The sequence below is a fragment of the Mus musculus genome, chromosome 3 (genome assembly GCF_000001635.26).
Source record: "Mus musculus strain C57BL/6J chromosome 3, GRCm38.p6 C57BL/6J".
Classification (NCBI taxonomy): Eukaryota; Metazoa; Chordata; class Mammalia; order Rodentia; family Muridae; genus Mus; species Mus musculus.
The window spans coordinates 55,043,462-55,064,507 of record NC_000069.6 but is presented as its reverse complement, the minus strand read 5'-3'; the positions used below and the strand labels follow the sequence as shown (position 1 = coordinate 55,064,507).

At 46.2% G+C, this 21,046-nt stretch overlaps 1 protein-coding gene and 1 long non-coding RNA gene across 13 annotated transcripts in view; one reads left to right on the top strand and one right to left on the bottom strand.

The window, feature by feature from the left end:
* Positions 1-9,266, bottom strand: part of 4931419H13Rik (RIKEN cDNA 4931419H13 gene) — a 28,761-nt gene extending 19,495 nt beyond the window's left edge. The window contains exons 1-6 of the long non-coding RNA NR_040593.1: positions 9,072-9,266; positions 6,182-6,233; positions 4,796-4,894; positions 3,394-3,503; positions 2,751-2,919; positions 672-830 (exon numbers count right to left, since the gene is read on the bottom strand). This is a non-coding gene — a long non-coding RNA (RIKEN cDNA 4931419H13 gene). The remainder of the gene's footprint in view (positions 1-671; positions 831-2,750; positions 2,920-3,393; positions 3,504-4,795; positions 4,895-6,181; positions 6,234-9,071) is intronic.
* Positions 6,874-19,039, top strand: Ccna1 (cyclin A1). 12 transcript variants are annotated; one of them, XM_006500951.3, is made up of 9 exons: positions 6,874-9,256; positions 9,990-10,175; positions 13,413-13,659; positions 13,838-13,962; positions 14,607-14,830; positions 15,896-16,100; positions 17,186-17,299; positions 18,408-18,541; positions 18,800-19,039. In XM_006500951.3, the coding sequence occupies exons 2-9, from the start codon at positions 10,011-10,013 to the stop codon at positions 18,849-18,851; spliced, it is 1,266 nt and encodes a 421-aa protein (XP_006501014.1). In that variant the 5' UTR covers positions 6,874-9,256; positions 9,990-10,010; the 3' UTR covers positions 18,852-19,039. The 12 variants fall into 12 exon arrangements, 11 of the variants coding, with proteins under 11 accessions (XP_006501014.1, XP_006501015.1, XP_030108260.1 ...); XM_006500952.3 differs by having other exon boundaries at positions 9,987-10,175; XR_003954275.1 differs by lacking the exon at positions 6,874-9,256 and adding an exon at positions 9,359-9,543 and having other exon boundaries at positions 9,987-10,175; positions 15,896-16,189.
* The last annotated feature ends 2,007 nt before the right edge of the window (positions 19,040-21,046 follow it).

Here is a 21,046-nt window from a genome sequence, read left to right as displayed (position 1 = left end):
CCCAGCACAAAGGGAAAGAGTCATCAGATAAGGGGGTCTGTAGCTAGGTGACACAGCTTTGGAAGTATCTGGTCCAGAGAATTACCAATGACAACAGTGTTTAGGGGGCTTAATATCCTTGCAGACAGGCTTTGGATAATTTAGAAGTGTGTTTCTGAGCGGGCCATGATGGTGCTTGCCTGAAATCATAGCACTAGGGATGCAGAGAGAGGAGGAGCCAAGTTCAAGGGCAACCTGAGCTACACAGTAAGTTCCAGGTCAGCCTCAACTACATAAGACCTTGAAAAAGAAAAAAAATAGAAAGAACCGAAATAAATGATTAGATTGGTAAATAAATAAGAAGTATAAGGATATGCCAAGAATAATTTACATCTTGTTACTAATTCCTTTAATGAACAAACATTAATTGAGTGCCTACTATATCCATAGAATTATGCCAGAAAGAAGAACTTCAGGGTGGAGAAAGAGTCTGCCCTTGATTTAAAGAAATGTATCCAAAAGAGGACCCTTTGAACATCAGGGTGGATCCTGAAATCTACACAGGAAGCTATTGACTAGTTTATGTTTGTGTGTTTGTTTGTTCTATTCTAAAATGTCATCTACCTGCTAATACTTATTTTATCGTAACAGCGCTAGGCAAACATATTTGAAACATATTAGTCTACTTTTACCTCTGTGATGGACAGTGTCGACTGTCACGTTGTCAGCATCTAGAATCGCCTGGGAGGTGGGGCTCTGGGTATGCTTGTGGGACAGTGTCTTGGTTGTATTGATTGAGGTGGGAAGACTTCCCTGCTGTGTACAGCGCCCGCCCCTGGCTGGCTCCTGAGCTGCGTAGATGGAAAGAGGGAGCTCAGTGCCCATCCCTCCCTGGCTCCTCACCGTGGGTGTCAGCTGGAAGCTAATTAAAGATCTTATCTACAGAGAGGAGATTGGTATCTAGACTATGTGAAGGACTGCGAAAATTATACACACCAAAAACGCATGTCAGCCAAAAAATGGGAAAATGAATCGAACAGACAGTTCTCAGAAGAAGAAACAGGAACAGTCACTGAATATTCAAGACAGTGACTTATCCCCTTATCAATGTGACACACAGACACATCACTAGAGAACCACAGCCTTTCCTTTCTTGTTTGTACCCAGGATCTCACATCTATCGTAACAGAAAACACCGTACACGCGTTTAAATTTCCAGTGATTTAAAAGTTCAGTGACTCTTTTAGAATACAAACAAGCCTCTTAGCTTTGGGTGTCTCTAAACCAAGCCGAGCAACTCAGAGGCAAGAACCAGTGCACGGCCACAACCAGAAATCAAAGCAAAAGCAAAATCCAACAATGTAAATAACCCAGTGATCAGGGGCTTGCTTATGGTCTTCTGGCTCCAAAGGGCTTGGACATTTCCACTTCCCCACCTCTGCCACTCACAGCATGCAGCTTGTCTAGTAGGCTTAGGCTGCCTCCGCTCTGCCCCTGCCCCCGTCCTGGATGGTCACCCCATGGTTCTAGAGTTTAACATGCTGGGGCCTCCACTGCAGCTGAGGCTACCCCTTCACCAATGGCCTCTTTTGGCCTCTTCAGAGATTCCAACCCTGCCACATGACGGCAAGTGTCAGCTTCTCTCTGTGACCCATTCAGTCTTGCGGCCCTCATGATGCTAATGTCAGCACCACATGGGGCATATCATTTGCCAAGCTCTGCTGCCCGTGTGCTGCATGCACAGCCTTGTCCCCACACTCGACTGGACCACAGCTTCTGCAAGCTGACCCTGAGGAAGATTTCAATTAAATGACGCTGGTCTCTTGTTAATCATGGCTGAATTTTCAGCTGCAGCCGCCTAGCATCTATTATCCCGGTAAAGCAAAGTCTTCACTTCTAGATTCGTAATTCAAATATGTAAAGACAGGGACAGAAAATGGAACAGAGACAGGAGAAGTCATCCAGAGACCGCCCCTCCTAGGGATTCATCCTCAGACACCAAACCCAGACACTATTTCTGATGCCAAGAAACGCTTGCCGACAGGAGCCTGGTATGGCTGTTCCCTGAGAGATTCTACCAGCACCTGACTAATACAGATGCAGATACTCACAGCCAACCATCAGGCTGAGCCAGCAGACCCCAATGGAAGAGTTAGGGGAAGGACTGAAGGAGCTGAAGGGAATCGCAACCCCATAGGAAGAACAATAATATCAACTAACCGGACCACCCAGAGCTCTCAGGGACTAAACCACCAAACAAAAGAGTACATATGGAGAGACCCATGGCTCCAAATGCATTTGTAGCTGAGGATGGCCTTATGTGACATCAGTGGGAGGGGAAGCCCTTGGTCCTATGGAGGCTTGATACCCCAGCTTAGGGAGATGCTGGAGTGGTAGGATGGGAGAATGTGGGTGGGTGGGGAAGCACCATCACACAGGCAAAGGGGAGGGGGAGAAGGGGGATGGGATGGGGGTTTGTGGAGGGGTAACTGACATGTGAAATATCATTTTAAATGTAGATGAACAAAATGATTATTTTTTTAAAAAGACAGGCAAATAAATCCCAAAACAAACCAAAACAAATATATCATATGAATTGCTTTGGGAGTGTCTCAGAGGAGCTCTGACACTTCCAAGCCAGGATTCCATCATCTGCATTTCCCTCAGTGTTATTTTCCAGACTCCCCCTGTCTTGGAGAAGCTTTGACCACCTGATGGCTTTAAAGACAAAACCTTCAAACGCTTCCCACGGTCCTCCCTCAAAGCAATACCGTCAGGTCTGTTGTCAAAGATTCCACTCTCTGGTATCAATCTGTGTCCTGGCTGGCTTTCTGTTGCTGTCATCAAACACTGACCGAAGCCAGCTTGGGAAGGAAGGGCTTTATTTAATCTTACAGCTCCACGTCACTGTTCATCACTGAGCAGAGTCAGGGCAGGAGCCTACAGGTAGGAACCAAAGCAGAGGATATGGAGGGACGCTGCTGCTTGCTGGCTTGACCCCAAGCTTACATTCCTTACACACCTGTCCAGGGGTGGTCCTGCACACAGTGGGTGTAACACCTGCCCAGGGGTGGTCCTGCACACAGTGGGTATAACACCTGCCCAGGGGTGGTCCTGCACACAGTGGGTGTAACACCTGCCCAGGGGTGGTCCTGCACACAGTGGGTGTAACACCTGCCCAGGGGTGGTCCTGCACACAGTGGGTGTAACACCTGCCCAGGGGTGGTCCTGCACACAGTGGGCTGAGCCCCCTCCCCCGAATTAGCCATCAAGAAAATGCCCACAGGCCAATCCAAGAAAGGAAAGTCCTTAGCTGAGGTTTCTTCTTCTCAGGTCTCTCTAGTTTGTGTGCAGTTGCCAGATATAACCAGTGAGAACATCCTTAGCTGCCATAGAAACACACATGAAAACTACCTTGAGAGACTGGATCTCATCTCAGGTAGACCGGCGATCAGCTGGGAAACAAGTGCAAACAGATGCAGTTGTGGGTGTGTGGAAAGATGGAGTGTAACAGGTGCAGCCACCTTGGAAATCAGAATGGATGTTTATTAGGAAAAACTGAAAAAAAATTACCATGTGTCTCAGCTATAGCGGTGCTGGTCAGATACTCAAAGGGCTCTATATCCTACCATAGAGATGCTGGTCGTATACCAAAGGGCTCTATATCCTACCACAGAGATGCTGGTCGTATACCAAAGGGCTCTATATCCTACCACAGAAATGTTTGCTTGCACATGCATGTTGACTGCTGCTCTGTTTAAGGCAGGAAATCGAGTCAGCCTACATCCCCATCAATCAAGGAATGGATGATGGGAATGTGGCACTACATCCAGATTTTATCTGTTTGAAAAGAGGAATTAGAAAAAGGGATTGAACAGGGAATTATAGTGAGGTAACAGACTCAGAAAAATACTGCGAATCCTAGTGTGTGCATATGTGTGTGTGTGTGTGTGTGGGGGGGGTTGGCTCAGTGTTTAAGGGCACTGAATGCTTTTCCACAGGATCCAGGTTTGATTCCCAGCACCTATACAATGGCAAGTGACTGTTTGCAGTCCTTGTTCTAGTAAATTTGATGCCTTCTTTTGGCCTCAGTGGGGCCTACATTCATGCAGACAAAGCACACAACACACACACACACACACACACACATACACACTTTTTTTTTTAAGATGGAAAGGAGACAAAACATGTGGAAAGGTTTTTGAGGAGGGAGCTGAGATAGAATACATGTTACACAAATGGAGAAATGACGAGAAAAGGGTGAATGGGTGGTTGCAAAAAGAGGAGGAACACCCAGGGAAAAAGACCAACCAAAAGAAGTTACCATGCAACTGCCAGAATGAAACCTGGTACTTTGTAAGATAAATAAGGAGGCTATATTTATATTAAAGTGGTGCTAATATATCACAGAGATCAAATACAGTTGTATTTACAATTAAATGCATGTGTTGTTCTTAATATATTACCCAATACACAAAACATTAAGCACAGGGGATTTTAAGAGTTATTGAATTCTACTCCTAATTTTGCTATAAAACCAGTTTATTAACATTCTTTAGAGGATCAGGATCAATAGGATGGATATATATAATAAAACAAGGTTAATAGAATGGTTTACACATGTGGGACAGTGGTGGCACACGCCTTTAATCCCAGCATTTGGGAGGCAGAGGCAGGTGGATTTCTGAGTTTGAGGCCAGCCTGGTCTACAAAGTGAGTTCCAGGACAGCCAGGGCTATACAGAGAAACCCTGTCTTGAAAAAACCAAAAACCAAACAACAAACAAAAAACAAAAAGAAACCAAAGAATGGCTTACCCACTAGGAGTTGGCTATCCTGGAGGAGCCCTGCATATTGAAGTCTTCTGGTGTCTGCTTCTGCTCAGGGTAGGCAGGCCCTTTGCACACCAGGCTGGCCTAGAGGGAGGAAAGCTTAGTTGTGACAGGTCGGTGCAGGCAGGATCTTGGAAGGTGATGAGTTCAAGGGCAAAGAACACACACACACACTCATCAGAGCAGCTTCAGAGAACTGGTTCAGTTTACAGTGGGGGAAAGGGGTATTTATGCCTTTGGGGAGGTGGCCAGGGTCTCCGCAGTCAAGGTTTGAGTTCCCGAGTACAATTGGCCAGAACAAGGGTATTGGAAGATGCTTCGTCTGCATGGAAGAACAAGATAGTTCGTGACAAATCCAAGTTCAAACAAAATCCGCAAATCCAGCTCCACGGAACATACTAGGAGGAAAACTCCAACTCTAGAAGGAGACCAACATCCAAGAAAGCAGGAAATAAATTCTTCCTAGGGTTGATGGTGGCACGGTGGCTTCATGGCCAGTGTGGGGGGAAGGAGGGAGCTGCCTGACGTCCTCATCTGAGTTATGAGGTTGAAGCTCTCCTTGACCCTTCTTCCTCCATTAATCCTGGGCCACTAGGGTCCCTCAAACAGCGGGTCTGCCAACCCTGCTCTGTCCATGAAACTAGATGCCTCTGCGGAGCTACTTGCATACTGAAGACCTGGAAGAACCCTGCAGAATCACGGTTCTTCGATCCACATTAGAGGGGTCCACGACGCTGGGTTCTGATGTGGAACGGGGGTGAAGTGGGGGTGGGGGAGAGTCCAGCAGGAACAGGAGCAGGTATGGGACAGGCACACAGATTGTCACCTGGGAGCCAGGCTGGCAGCCCTGCTCCTTCCTGCTTTTCTTTTTACATTGTGTGTGTGTGTGTGTGTGTGTGTGTGTGTGTGTGTGTGTGTTCCTATGTGTGGAGGTCAAGGACACAAGTGGTGCCCAGGAATCACCCTTGAGCTGTCCAGTTTGTGGGCAAACGCCTTTACCCAGTAAAGGGGAGGCCTCTTTGTATCTGAGATAACTTCTGGAAGGTTTTACCTACTGGGGAAGGGTTGTCTTCCCTCCGTTAGTACTTCCTGGAAGTGTCCTGACAGTTATGGGTGCAGCTAACTACTCTCTCATTGTATTTAAGGTTCTGTCCACAGGACGGGACTCCTGCTGTGGAGCTGTGGAGCTGTGGAGCTGTGGAGAAATGATCCTCTTTGCCTAGGCTCCATCTGTGAATCTGTGGGGACTCTGTACGGACTCCATCTGAGGAGCTGTGGGCATGTCATCTCCTACGGTAGAGTGACAACTCAACAATGTGGCTTATTTGGGGGAATCACTCATGCTCCTGTAAATAAGCTGAATAAACTCACCATTTCACCAAACTATGCCGATCTACCATTGGTGCCGTCTTGTGTAAGCTCCCTGGAGAAAAATAAGTTTGCACGATAAAACTAAGTACTGTGTAAGATATAAAGCATTTGATTTTTTTTGTTTAACACACACACTTGGTTCACATGGTTAGTTTAAAATCTGACCAGAAAACTATAATTTAATGTGGGAAACGGAAGCAGCACAAAAAGATCCAGAAAACACAAGCATGGCGAAGTGTGCCGAGAAGAAAGGGGAGCTAATGTAACAATAAAATTTCATTTGAAATAAGGCTTGGTCAGGTGACAGCTACTCAAAGAAGTGAATTTTAACATAAAAGGCATATCTTACTCAAAGGTCCCATTTAATTATTTCAGTTGATTTTTTCTTTTTCACTCATTCTTTCAGGATTTCCATGTATGTGGGGTCTTATTAAACCCTCTCCACCAATAGCGTGTGCTCTCTCTCTCTCAGGCTGTCTCCATCAACCTTTCTTATCTATGTGAAGGCAGCCTAATGACCATAGACATTTCTGTAGATGTCTTTGTAAACATCTTCCTTAGGTCCCGACTAGATTCTTAAGCTCCAATCCTAGGAATTGAGAAGTTTGAAAAGAAAGCTCACAGGAACAACCCCCCAGATCAAGAGGAACACATCAAGATTGTCCCCTCCCTTGGGAAACAATTAGCATCTCAGAAAATCCTTCAGCTGCTGCACCCACATGTCAAGAACTGGGGTTCCTTACTGCACATGTATGGTCGTGAGAGCAGCAAAATGGTCAAGCAGGAGACCTCTGACAAGAGTGTGATAGAGCTACAGCAGTATGCCAAGAAGAACAGGCCCAACCTTCACATCCTGAGCAAGCTACAAGAAGAGATGAAGAGGCTGGCTGCAGAGCGGGAGGAGACTCGGAAGAAACCCAAGATGTCAATTGTAGCATCTGCCCAGCCTGGTGGTGAGCCCTTGTGCACAGTCGATGTATGAGGTAGGCAGCATGGGCCAACAGTGCTACCCAGGAGAGACCATCAGCCACACATCATCACTCTGCAGCTCCAGGCCTCCAACCTAAGTTCCTTCCCTGTGGCAGGGTCTGGGCTCTGGCTCTGGCACATGGGGACAGCTGTGACAACACAGTACACATGCAAAGAAGCAGTTCTGGACAAGCTGCTCTCAATGTGACTGGATATACTCAAGGATCAGTCATAAGTTAACTGCGCAAGTGGAAGCTGATAGACAGCTGCAGATCCTGCTTGTATGTATCTGCTGCGGACCGTTTTTATGAAGGTTTTCATTAATTTTAGTACACTATATGCACTGACAAGAAGTAACACTTCGTTGATAGATGAGATGACCAGGTTTTATAGCTTTGGCTGGCCTATGTTGCCAGGTAGCCCCTTTGCTATGGTTCTTTCTGGTGGAGCCACTGAGACTTGGTCAGAAGATGCAGGTATCCTGTCCTGTAGTACTACCTGCTTTGTGTGTTTTGCATTTTCTTCTGGAAAAAGTTATAACAGATAGGAATATTTCAGGCTATTTTGGCTTAAAATAAAACAAAATTTTAGCACCAAAAAAAAAAAAAAATGTCCCCTCCCAAGCCTGTCAGTCTCTTGTCTGAACTTGTTACCAGGCTCCAGCTGAGACCTTAAGCCACACCCAGCAATCACAACAACGGTTTGGCTTTCTTGGGAGATTTCCAGGAAGTCGCGTAGGCATAGCCTGTCACCAGTCAGAGCACCTTGCAAAACAGCTCCTTTGGGCCTGGATGACTTATGAACATCTATGGCAGCAACCAAGATGTTCCCGCATCCTGTGTGTTGTCTCCATGTTTGAAGGCACGAGAATTGAGAATTAGAGGATGCAACATGTCATCCAGAACAAGGAAGCTTTGCGCTTCTGCATCCAGTATGGGTTGGTGAAACGCTTCGCAAAGCCCTCTCCACAAGATGGGCCACACTTTTCCTAGAATCTTCTGCGTCTAGTCGGTTGAGACAGTTCACATCTGCTAACCCCCTCTCTCGTGAACGCATCAATTAATAATACACTTAGGCAGGCTAACGACCTTTGCTTAAAGTTTGGATGGCCTTTGGAACTGCTTTTAGAATTTAGGGGTGGATTTTATTTCTAAGCAAAAGCAGTTACAGGATGTGTGTGTGTGTGTGTGTCTGTGCATGTATGCATATACACTCATATATACTGATATATGATGCATAGACATATACATCTGGTGCTCACATATATGTGAGTACACGTGTGTATATATTTTCAAAAAAAGTTAACCAATTATGTAAACTCAGTTTGCTGATTGCCTGTCACCTCTACAAGTGCCAGGGTTTCCATGATTCAAGAATTGCCTTGCCCTTTTAGAACCTTCTTTTTGGTTAAACTCCCACTCCCAGTCCTGGGACTCTCCTTTCACACGTGGCCGTGGCCGGGTCATCGGAGCAATGACCTCAGCTCAGAATCTCTCAACATCCAAGCCACAGAGGCTCCCCGCATTCCTTCCTCTTCCCCGCACCAGCGGTGCCCAAGGGGAAGACCTCTCACGGGTGGCTGGGGCACCTCGAGTTACATTACGGCCCCAAATCTCTCCCGGCTCCCTTTGCCACACTTCCGGCCCCTGACCACCCTGGAAGGCTAAGCTGTGGCACAGCCCTCCGCCGCCCAGGGTCGGGAGCCCGTGGGGCAGGCGTCCGAGAGAAGGAGATGGGGAAGGGGAGCGAGCCGCGCCCTCGGGCCGGCCAGGAGGGCGCCGCGGCCTCAGCCCGAGGACCCCGCGTCGCTCTCCCGAGCCAGGGTTCTCGGGAGCGGGCCGCGCAGGAGACGTTGGCGGGAGGGGTTCGTAGCTGTTGGGGGAACCGGCTCCTGGGGAACTGTCCCTTTCAGGGAGGCTACCGTGTGTAAGCCGCCGTCAGCCCTCCCTGGTGACATCGACCAGAGGGGTGCAAGTGGCGACGTGCGGTGCAGTGCGGTTCGGTGCGCCTGGCACGCCTGGCTTTGCGGTTCAGGAGCCCGGGGCTGCGCGGTTGGCCCCGCCCGGCAGCGCCCCGGGGGCCGAGCATCAGCGGGCAGAGCTGCAGGTGAGCGGTCGCCAGGACGATGAGGACCCGGGCGCACGCCCGCCGCGGTTGGCATGGAAGCGGCTCTGCTGGGCTCGGGGTGGCCGCTGATTGGCTGATTCAACAGACGCGGCTGGGTCGAAAGTCCTCAGTGGCGAGCGCACTAGCCGAGGCTGCTGGAACCGGCCCCCTGGAATCTCTCCTCTCCGGGTCCCCTCCCTCCGCGCACGGCCCCGCCCGCCCGGCCCCGGCCGGGGTGCGCTTGCTAATCGCCCAGACAGAGAAGAACCTGAGAAGCAGGGCCTGCTGTGGGTTCCCAAGCAGGTTTGGGGGCCTTACTTCTGGAGAGAAGCGCCTGCTTGTCACTTGGGAAGGGAACTCACCTTTTCCCAGCCAGGGATCTTGGATTTTGAATCAAATCTGGAAGGGGGCGAGGGAAGGAGGATCAGGAATCTTAGGTTCTGCTTCCCTCTGCCCTAAATCAATGTGGGCAGACAATCCTGGCGTGGAGTTTGGGCTCCATCCGGCTCTCTCTGCAACCTTTAGCCTGGGGTCATATTAAAGCCCATTCAGCCATTGTTTGGTTCTGAGTTGGTTGCTCTGATGCCTGAGCTGTCACTTGGGACCTTAATGTTTGTCGGGAAGTTGGGACATTGGTAGTGACTCTGGAGCTTGGCACTCCAGAGTTCTCTGCATTTCCGGGTCCCTAGGTTGAGAGGTAAACTAACTGTGTCTCCTCTTTCCTGGATAGCAGCAGGCTGTGGCTTACTAGGCAATGCATCGCCAGAGCTCCAAGAGTGGAGTCGCTCTGCCTCCAGTGGGCCAAGGTCCTGATGCTTGTCAAATGCTCAGCAGAGCTCAGCTTGGCCAGGATCCCCCACAGAGAACCGTGCTAGGGGTGTTGACTGAAAATGAGCAGTACAGGAGGACCTGTGGCCAGGTAATGACCCAGGAGCACCAGGAAATATGCCACGGAGAAGGCTTGCTGTGGCAGTATGCGTGTGTGTGTGTGTGTGTGTGTGTGTGTGTGTGTGTGTGTGTGTGTGCATGCACTCATGCACTTGTGCCTGCATGTCAAATACATGGAGAACGATGCCAAGGACAAAGAAGGCTTTCTATGATAGTGTGCATCTGTGTGCACGTGTGTGCACATGTGTGCATATGTGTATGTAGGAACTGTTTGGGTTAAGTGATTCAAGGGCTAGTCAGAAAGAATGAAATTACACTGTCCTATAGCCCTGGAGATGCTCTGAGCCGCCAGAAAGATGTTCAGTAGGAGCTAGGCTACCACGAATTAATCGGGGAGAGCTTGTGTTGTGTTCTGTGGCCGCACTGTGTGTACCAGGATACACCAGCTTACTTTATGAACTAGAGGTTGGTATTAGAGCACACATCTCTACCACTACAGACCAGGAATGGTCACTGAGGTATTTGCTTACTTGTCTGCTTCAAATTGACTAAAGGATTTTCCCTTGAAGACAGATATTCAGACATTTAAGAGAAGAAATCTGAATCTACAACAATGATTTTTTTTTTGAGATAGAAAATAAAATCTCCCTTGATCCTGCTGCTAGATAATGATGATGATGCTTCACCTCTATTACAAGTCTATGGAATCCAGTGCTTACAAGAGTCCAGTCCGGAAGTACAAAGTGTGGTAGAGGCCCATTCAGAGGCCCTCTCATCTGCTGCCTTCGAGTCCACTGCCTTTTGTTGGGCTTTGATCCACTGTGATCCTTTTAATGTTTTGGGTCAAGTTAAGTGAAAGTAATTTAAATAGAACTTGATTAGCAATGTTCAGTTCTTTAAACATATAATCTAAGACCTGAATTTATGAATTAGAACCAGTGTCTGTACTAAATGACCTTGTTTCACATTCACACCTGTGCTGCCTGGAGCCACTGCTTGGTGGCCCCTCTACACTCCACCATGCCCTCTGCTGCCTCATTCCCATTCTTTTTTTTTTTTTTTTTCATTTATCTGTTTGCATTTTGGTTTTAAAATCATTTGATTTCCTTATTACTGTGTATGGGCAAGCGAACATGCATGCTGTCTGTCTGTGAGCACACGTTGTCACAGCATTCATGTGGAGGTCAAAGGGCAGGTTTGAAAGCCCCCTTTCTCCTTCCAGGTCTTGAACTCAGGTCACTGGGCTTGGCAGCAAGTGTCTTTACCCTGAAGTCATCTTGGTGCCTTACCCCTTAATCTTCTATGACTCCCGTTCCTTCAGAATGAGGAGTAACATGATGCCTGATTCCTCGGAAGCATGCCATAGCCCGAACCTTCTGTCTTTCTCCCCTCTCTGGGAAGTAGCAGGAGTCTGGTACAAGCTGGCCTTGACCTGATTTGTAGCTCCAAATGACCTCAAATTCCGGAGCCTCCTTCCCCTGCTTTCCCAGTGCTGGCACTGCAGGTTTGTTCACTTTGGGTTAGCATTACCCTAAATGCTCCCCTGTGCCATTCCTGCCCTGTTCTGTGACTGCTGTGCCCCAGCTCTTGCACCTGTAATGAAACACCTCATGGCCTCTTGGCTTCCAAGGTGACTCTCCAACAACGTCTCTTTCTCCAATTTCCCTTCTCTTTGGGGTCAGACCCAAACATGCACAGATGTGTGGGAATCACTTCCCACCTTCAAACTCATCCAGCCACACAGCTCTGTGCAGCTACTGCCCCAGCTACACCAAGATTTCTTGGAAATCAGAGAGCTCAATAGGATGTGCACTCCACCAAGGTGACAATGTGGGATGGCACCTCTGTGGCATTCCTATTGTCTATAAGAGTGATGTACCTGGCCAAAGGAGCACAGTTTGTTGACTGGATGCTCTCTGTTTCTGGGTCTTCTCTTGTTCAGTTTTTTTTTCTCTTTCTTGATATATTGGCACCTTTCACATAATTGACCTTTCTTCCTCTTTTGAAATCATTTCTTCTTGCTCAGTTTGGAGAACAGTTCTCTCTCTAGATATGTTGTACTGCACATTGCCTCTCCTCAGTGCCTTGTTCATGGCACACAGACACACACACACATACATACATACATACATACATACATACATACATACATACATGCATACATACACACACATATACACAGAGATAGAGAGGCACCTAGAAGATCCCCCAGCAAGTGTTTGTAAATACATACATACATACATACACACACACAGAGAGAGAGAGAGAGAGAGAGAGAGAGAGAGAGAGAGAGAGAAGAGAGAGAAACTCAACCTCAGTAGTAGCATGAGTCATATGAGTCATAGCTGGTTGTAACTTGTCTCTTGGGATTTTTTTCCCCTAACATTTTTATCACAAATTGTTTTTCTTAGTGAGTGTAAGTTTAACTTGCTCAGTGGAAAGTAAATTCACGGAGTGACATAGGAACTGGAAAGTGGCGTCCAATAAATACCAAGATAAGTACAAGCAAAATGTTCACAGTGGATGACGATGGTGTCTGTAGGAGCCAAGGCCCAGCTTAAGGCTGCCCTGGCTCACCTGGCTTCCATGCACGTCTCTCTCCTAAGGCTGCCAGTTGCGAGTGTTCACTACGACAGGGCCACCATTGTTCCCATTCTTGCTGTAAGAATAAAGAAAAGCAATGACTTGAGAAAAGTTCTCCAAGAGTGAGGATGTTGTTGTGCAAACAGATTTTCATACCATGTGAGAGCACTTCTGTAGCATAGAGTTCTGAAGTCATGAAGTTTTCTTGGGAAGGAAATGGAAACTTTTCAGGCACCTGCAATGCAGAGTTAGGTATTCAAGCAGAGGACTAGAGGCATTCAACTGCTGGGTATAAAGGACGCTGCGGAGTTCTTACAAAACACTGCGATGTTCTAGATGGAAAGGGCAAATTGCAATTTTCCTCTTGCACATTGTAACTAATCAGCTTTCTAAGTGCAGCCCAGCTCTTTTTTGCTTTTAGAGTCATGAATTCTCTTTAATACCCATGTAAGGAAGATGATGAATCTTAAGCAGAACTCTTCCCATAGGACAGATGTGAACAAAATGAAAGGGGAAGTTATATTCTCAGGCATTCCATATTTGGAATTAGATGGCCAGCTTAGATATTCCTATTTGGAATTTGCTCTCACTTTCCCAAGCTACTGGTTTGAGCCACATGGACTCATATTCCTCATGGTAGATGGTGCTGTACAGGAGGTGCAACCTTTTTTGTTTTGTTTTTAAGGAGATCACAGCAATCAGATGTTTTTCTGGATCAGAAAATGTCTTCCCTGCGGCTGGAAAGAAAGTGCTCTCTGACCATGGGGTCAATGAACCAGCCAAACGTGGGTTTGATATCTATATGGATGATCCTGAACAGGGGGACAGAGATACCTGCTCGGGGAAAGAGGGCATCATATTTGAGGATGTGTATGAAGTCGACACCAGCATGCTCAAGTCAGATCTCCACTTCCTGCTGGATTTCAACACAGGTAATCTGGCTCCCTTAGGGCTGCCAGTGCCCTGTGCTCACAGCCTCCTGCCGTGTTCCAGTCCAGTAGCTGGCATCGGAGACATGAAGTGATGACTGTTCTCAGCTTCCTGTGCGGGTGAGTGCCTGTGATGAGCCTGTAATGAAATGACTTACCTGGCCACATTGTACCTCTGCAGTTTCCCCAATGCTGGTTGACCCCACCACCCATGCCCAGTCAGAGGAAGCAACGGATTTTGGTTCAGATGTGATTAACGTAACGGAGTATGCAGAGGAGATTCATCGCTACCTTCGAGAAGCTGAAGTGAGTTTCCCAACTCCAGGTTCATTCTCTAGATGATAAGATCTGTCTTCGTATTACGAGCTCTTGGCCATGGCCACTAGCAAGTGACATCAGTGTGAGATCTTTAAAACATAAGAAATCTTTAAAAGAACAAAGAAAGAAAGAAGGAAGGAAGGAAGGAAGGAAGGAAGGAAGGAAGGAAGGAAGGAAAGAGAAAGAAAGAAAGAGAGAAAGAAAGAAAGAAAGAAAGAAAGAAAAGAAAAGAAAAGAAAAGAAAAGAAAAGAAAGAGAGAGAAAGAAAAGAAAGAAAGAAAAGAAAGAAAGACTCTGAGCTCAAGTTCTTGGGATAAGGGATGCTCAACTTGATGTCATAATACCAAGTATCAAATATATACATGCTTTCTATATGGTTTCAAGTATCTGGGTTAAGTCCTCAGGAATAACACATATCGATGTTACCACACAGGAGCTTTATACCAGCTCACTCCATGACAAAACCAGAATCTCATGTTTTCTCCTTACTGTGTGATAAAGATTTATTTGGCTGGGGATCAAAATCCTCCTAGTCTTGGTTCCTAAGATTTCTCCACAAAACAGGAACAATACTAGGGAGTGAGTCTTTGCTAGTGCAACCATCTGAAGAACCACACTCTTTCCTCCACCAGGTAAGACACAGACCCAAGGCTCACTACATGAGGAAGCAGCCGGACATCACGGAGGGCATGCGCGCCATCCTGGTGGACTGGCTGGTGGAGGTTGGGGAAGAATATAAACTTCGCACAGAGACCCTGTACTTGGCTGTCAACTTCCTGGACAGGTTTCTCTCCTGCATGTCTGTTCTGAGAGGGAAATTGCAGCTTGTCGGGACAGCAGCTATTCTCCTGGCTTCGTAAGCGTTCTCTCAGCTTGTGAAATGCCACCTGTCAAAACACTTGATTTACACCCCCCTCATATTTATTGAAGAAGTATAATGCCTACAATTAAAATGATCTGTGCTCTTTTAATAAGAGACCATCCTCTTTGAAGATTAACTGAGGAAATTAATCTTGCCCACACACTTACTCTTCAGGTCAGATGTTTGAAATGTGTAGAAAGGGTTCACTATCATGACTGAAACAGTCATCAGCTGAGATTCAAGATGGAACTCTGCTCTGCCCTGTAGTCTCTTGGCTGAATTTTAAGACAAGCAAAAATTGTATTTAGAGAGTTTTGGTTTCATAAGCACTGTGGTACTGATCTGTCAAATAGCACTGAGTAACCCAGTTTGTTCATTCTGTTGGGTGGATGAATGGTTAGGCTGGTGCCAGTTCCTGTCAGTGACTCTGCACAACACCTAATTGAGTGGGGAAGGAGATATGGGTTGTGGCTAAGTTAAACTGGCTTATGTGATCTGTTGCTGAGTGGTAGTCCCTATTCCTCTAGCCTAGATGGTCTGGCTATAAAGAAAGCAGAGGGAAAGAAGGACAATAATGAAATAATATTGTTATTTTTCTCTTGGCTATTCAGTATCCTTTGATAATTAATGAAGTTGAATAGTTGAATATGATCTTCAAAAGAAGAAAACAAAAACCAAAACAAAAAATCAAAACTAAAACCACCAAATCCCATAGTATTTTTTTTTGTTATTGGTTTATTCCTAACATTCGTCTCACAATGTGACCCAATATCTATTCAATCAACAGGGACCCAGCTGAATCCTGTGTCCTTTAGACTTATTCAGTGTTTCAAAGTCCCCAACCTGCTACAGTTCCCAGCAGTTAGTATAACATGTCCTTGTAATACTCTCTTGGACTGAGAAAAAGCTCACACTGTGTTTTACATCCCTACACAGTTCTATGACAGTTCTGTAACAATGGGAGTATAAAGTGAATAAGCCTTCAGGGCCATCCGAGAGGAAAAGAGCAGGAGGTGGGTGTTCCAGACTTTCCCCCTGATAAATCTTTATTCCCCCCAGGAAATATGAAGAGATATATCCGCCCGACGTGGATGAGTTTGTCTACATCACCGACGATACGTACACAAAGCGACAGCTACTGAGGATGGAGCATCTGCTACTCAAAGTCCTGGCATTTGATCTGACCGTTCCAACCACCAACCAATTCCTCCTTCAGTACCTAAGGCGTCAAGGAGTGTGCATCAGGACTGAGAATTTGGCCAAGGTATGCCACAGGACTTCCAGGGACAGCCACCTCCCCAGCCATCCTCCACCTCCGCCCCTCCCAGGTTTCCATCTCTCTAGAGATGAAAGGTAATTATCTCTAAAAATCTGACGCCTGTTCACAAGACATTGCTGTTGATGCTACTTTGGCAGGTCACAGTCATGTAACTCCCAACTATTGAAGATACTTAAGCTGAAGGACATACAGATCATAGGCCAGCAGTGCCTTTTAACTTGGGAGCAAAATCAGTGTGGCTGAGTTTTGTTTGAATCTTCTTCTAACTCATTAAGAAACGAAGCATGATGGAATCTGTTTTGACTTAGAGACATTTAGTTGAAATTATTAACATTCTGGCTTGGTCAATGAGCTTGCCCTGGGATATCTGTGATACACAGGCTATTCAAAGAGTAATAAAGATGACCACAAGGCCTGGCATGGTGGCACCCGCCTTTAATCCCAGCACTTGGGAGGCAGAGGCAGGCAGATTTCTGAGTTCGAGGCCAGGCTGGTCTACAGAGTGAGTTCCAGGACAGCCAGGGATACACAGAGAAACCCTATCTTGAAACCCCCCCCCCCCCAAACAAACAAACAAAAGATGACCACAAAAATTTCCCTGTATTGTTCTGACATGTCTCCAATGATACTGCATGAGTTTGAGAGATATATCAATTTGCCTAGCCATTACTAGCTTTAATACGGTTGTGTCTTTGCCTTCTGACTAATGGCTTTTCCTACTTGAGTTCTGAGCTCAATACTCCTTTATCTGATCACCATAAAGCCTGATCTACTAGCGTAGATCTACTAGCAAAGAAAAGTAACCTAGCATATATGCTATGTGAGCCAGCTCGTATATTGGAACACCATCACAATACAAACATGAGTCTGTTGAAGGATAGTCAGAGCAACTATGAAACTTGGAAATATGCCTCACTTAAGTTTCTGGCTGGTCATCAGTTTCTGATGGAATGAAAATAAGGCACCAATTGGTGACTTTGGCAATTCCAGGTTTACTGACAATTTTAGTCAAATTGAACCGTCCTCAAATTTCTTACTCCACTGGGATTTTTTTTTTCTCTTGCACTTAGTATGTTGCAGAACTGAGCCTTCTGGAAGCTGACCCATTCTTGAAGTATCTTCCTTCCTTGGTTGCTGCAGCAGCTTACTGCCTGGCAAACTATATTGTGAACAGACACTTCTGGGTAAGGTTCTGTCTTCTTCCTAGGTAGAACACATTCAAGGTTCAAACAAAATCTGTTCAGTGAATTTCAAAGTTCAGAATGGACACAAGTCAAGTTTTTTTTTTCTTTTCTTTTTCGTGATAACTGGTTGTCATGACAACAGACCACAGCTTGTTTTCGAGTCATCTAGACCAGTCACCATGGCTTTGATGCCGTGGCTTTGTTCTGTGGGAAGCAGAGAGGACAGAGTCAAGGAGATGCCAGGAAAGGCCTGGAGACCTCAGTGCCCAACAATATGCACAGAGGGCCTCGAGGCTTAGCCGTTGGCCTTGCCAAGCAAAGGTTGATCCTAGACAGCTGGGGTGATGCACACTTATATTATAAGTGCCCTTGAGGTGGAGGCAGGAGGATTGTGAGTCCAAGTGCAGTCTGGGCCTCACAGGGAGACCATCTCAATAAAATAAACATTAGCAGCATTCACCTTCTGTGACAACGACAACAACAAAACCCCTCCGAGTTCATTAAGGACTGCTAGATGCTCTCAGAGAACAAAGCTTTTAGTGTTTCTTGCTTCAGAAGGCAGCAAGATCAGAAACAGATCCCTACATTTTATTCTAAATTCTCTTTGGAGTGCTAAAAGTGGGGCATCTACTTTTATTTCTTATGATACTAGATAAAGCTTTTTAAAAATGTATTTGTGTATGTGCATGCACACATGTGAGAGAAATGGGAGAAGGAGAGAGGGAGGGAGAGAAGAGAGAGAGAGAGAAGAGAGGAGAACTTTTTAGGAGTCAGTTTTCTCCTCCTATCAAGGGCTGTCTTTTTGACTAGGAATCTCTCATGATCTATGCAAAGTAATTACGAATCAATGAAAGCCCCACCCACCAAGGAACTAGAGGAGTGCTCTGCCTCTGCACTGAGGGCTACAGCCCTACACCTGCCAGTTTAGAACTCTAGGCTGTTTTTGTTACTAGTGTAAGGTTTCTAAAGAAAGAGGTTATGGATCTTTCTAGATGGGTATACTCGCTCACCAAGAACTAAATTCCCTTCACTTCATAACCAGTTATGTTCAGATTTCTAACCTCTTATAAAGTTACGTGAAGCAAAATTTCCTTTTCGTTTCAATTAGCCAGAAACACTTGCTGCATTTACGGGCTATTCATTAAATGAGATTGTGCCTTGCCTGAGTGAGCTGCATAAAGCATGCCTCAGTATCCCCCATCGACCGCAGCAAGCAATCAGGGAGAAGTACAAGGCTTCGAAGTAAGTGGGCACTCTCCCTTCCTTGCTTTCTGGGTTGTTGTGGAATCAGAACAAGAGAAAAAAAAATAGAATAAATTCTATCGTCCTTTAGGTTAGAAAACAAGGTTGCTCGCTAATCAAGAAAAAAATTTTTTTAGAAAGATCTAGCTAGGTTCACAGTGTGCCAGCATTTGGCAATTATGGCTTCCTTCTGACCCCTCAGACCGCTGGAGGCTTTCTGTATCCTAACTGGCTGACCTGGCTGTGCTCTCGTTTCAGGTACCTGCACGTGTCCCTCATGGAGCCGCCTGTAGTTCTTCCCCTGCAGTGAATGGCAAAGCTCATTGGCCACATCAGCAGGCTTGCTCTGAGGTTTCTGCGAGTGGGGCCAACTAACGTCAGTTGTACATAACACCTTCAACATGAGAATGTTAGGTTCTCTTAGATTTCAGTAGTTTATAATTTATATAGATATAGACAGGTATTTTAAAAGAATAAACAACTTGCTGTTTGGCTGTGTGTTGGGGCTCTTTACTAGTTGGCATAGCTGACACTCACACCAGGCCTCTTAGTTGCGAGCTATACTCGTGTAAGTCACCGCTGTGTCAACCCGTTCGTTCCCAAGTTGGTTGTGTAAGCATCACACACACTTTGACGATTAAGAGTTTTGAGGCAGCCAAGCCTTTCCTATCCTGGGAAGCTCTCTGTAGATGGGTGAACAGAGGAGAGAAAGGTCAGCTCAGATGGACTCTCGTGGAGCCCGAGCTGCTGCTCTATGTCTCAGCTTCCTTCTACAGCCTTGATCAGTAGAGCGGCAAGCAGCCAAGAATCTCTTGGTTCCAGTATCTTTCAGGGGTGGCACAATCCACGATCCATTCTCACCCAGAGGTATCAGGGCCTTTTGTAAAGGGCTGCCATCTCATCTATCCAGCTTGGATTCAGGTAAGCATCAGTCATGAAGTTTAATCAAAGAAGATACTTTGGGAAATAGAAAAAAAAAAAAGAGCAAGCTTCATTACCAAATGACACTTTCAGATAATGAATCCAACACCCCTCTATTTCCCCTGGGAGAAATTCATCCTGCACTTTGCCTGGGGCTGGTGGGGGGTTGGGTGTGAGAATGAAACTGAATGAATTTCACCAGCTGGCTTCCATGTCTTCCTTTCTCCTTCCATCTGGGCTGCAGCCTCTTACTGGCTGCTGCCCATATTCAGACACATCCAGAAGGGTGCTTTGTTGACCTCAATCTCACCAAGTTAACCGCCAAGAATAACTGTAGCACTTACATTGCCGAGACCGCACAGCCCCCAGAGGCTGCCCTTGAATAAATACTTGAATAAAATGCAAGTGAGAGTCTAGGAAGTAAAAGCAACAAGAAGGAGCCCCCTCTCTCCCTGGAACGGGAAGGGAAAAGAAAACAAGTTTCTCAGGATTGTGTGGAGCTTGCTGGGGATTGAACGACTTTTTTAAAAAAAATATGCTGGAAACCAGTAGGTTTTGGAGTATACATGAGCCTTCTGGGTCATGTGCCCCTTCCCTGAGGAGAAGTCAGTCTCTGGATCATCTCCAGGGCTCACTCCAGAAGGTTCTATAGGGGGAAATACAGGAATGATATGCTTTTAATATAGAAAAGATTAGGTAGGTTTTGGGGAAAAAATGGAGACATTTTATAGGTTTTAAGCACTATCGGATATTTAAATTAAAAAAATATAGCTACAAAGTGAGCCAAACACACTAGGTACATATAAAACTGCCAAAGAATAACGAACGCTGTGTCAGGTATTTAATAGAGGCTTTTAAGATGCTCACTCACAAGCCACTGCAAGGGTTAGTTACTCAAGGTCACCCTTTCAAAGTTTTGATGGGGAAACCAATGTGTCCTACAGCAGTTTGATACTTCAGCTATAGTCTTACAGGCCAAGACCTACACCAGAGTTAAATTCTCTGTACCAGGGACCTATTAGTCTCATTTCCTGATTTCAGCATGGCAGGTTCGCCTCTCCGTGTGTAGGTGCTGAATTTTCCAGCCAACTGTTTGCACTTGGCAAGATGACCAGACATTGCCCTTCTCCATGCGGTCCTGGGGGAAAGTGATGGCAACTGTTTCAGACTTTTGCTGCATCTTCCCCTTTCAAGATTTAAAATCTGAGCGACTCTGCCAGGGATGGCTCCTTTCTACTTCACCCATTTGCACCGCTGGCCGCTTACTCCCTGTGGTGTGTGCATCCTGACCTGGAGCTGGAGAGGATCCTCTGGTCCCAGTGTCGACCAAACACAATGGATTTTCTTTACTAGCACATTCTTTTGTAGGATGCTTCTTCAAGGATAGAAGTGTTCTTGCAGAAATAGGCCACCCACGTGAAACCATTCTGCAAAGGACTTCTTTTTGTTGGCTTGTTTCTAAATATGGATACAAAATGTGGCTTTGACTGTAGGCCACAAAGCCACACTGCAGGACACAGGTCTGAAGTTATAACATGGTTCTTTGCTGTCAGCAGTACGCACCACAACCTCTCCATTCCTGCT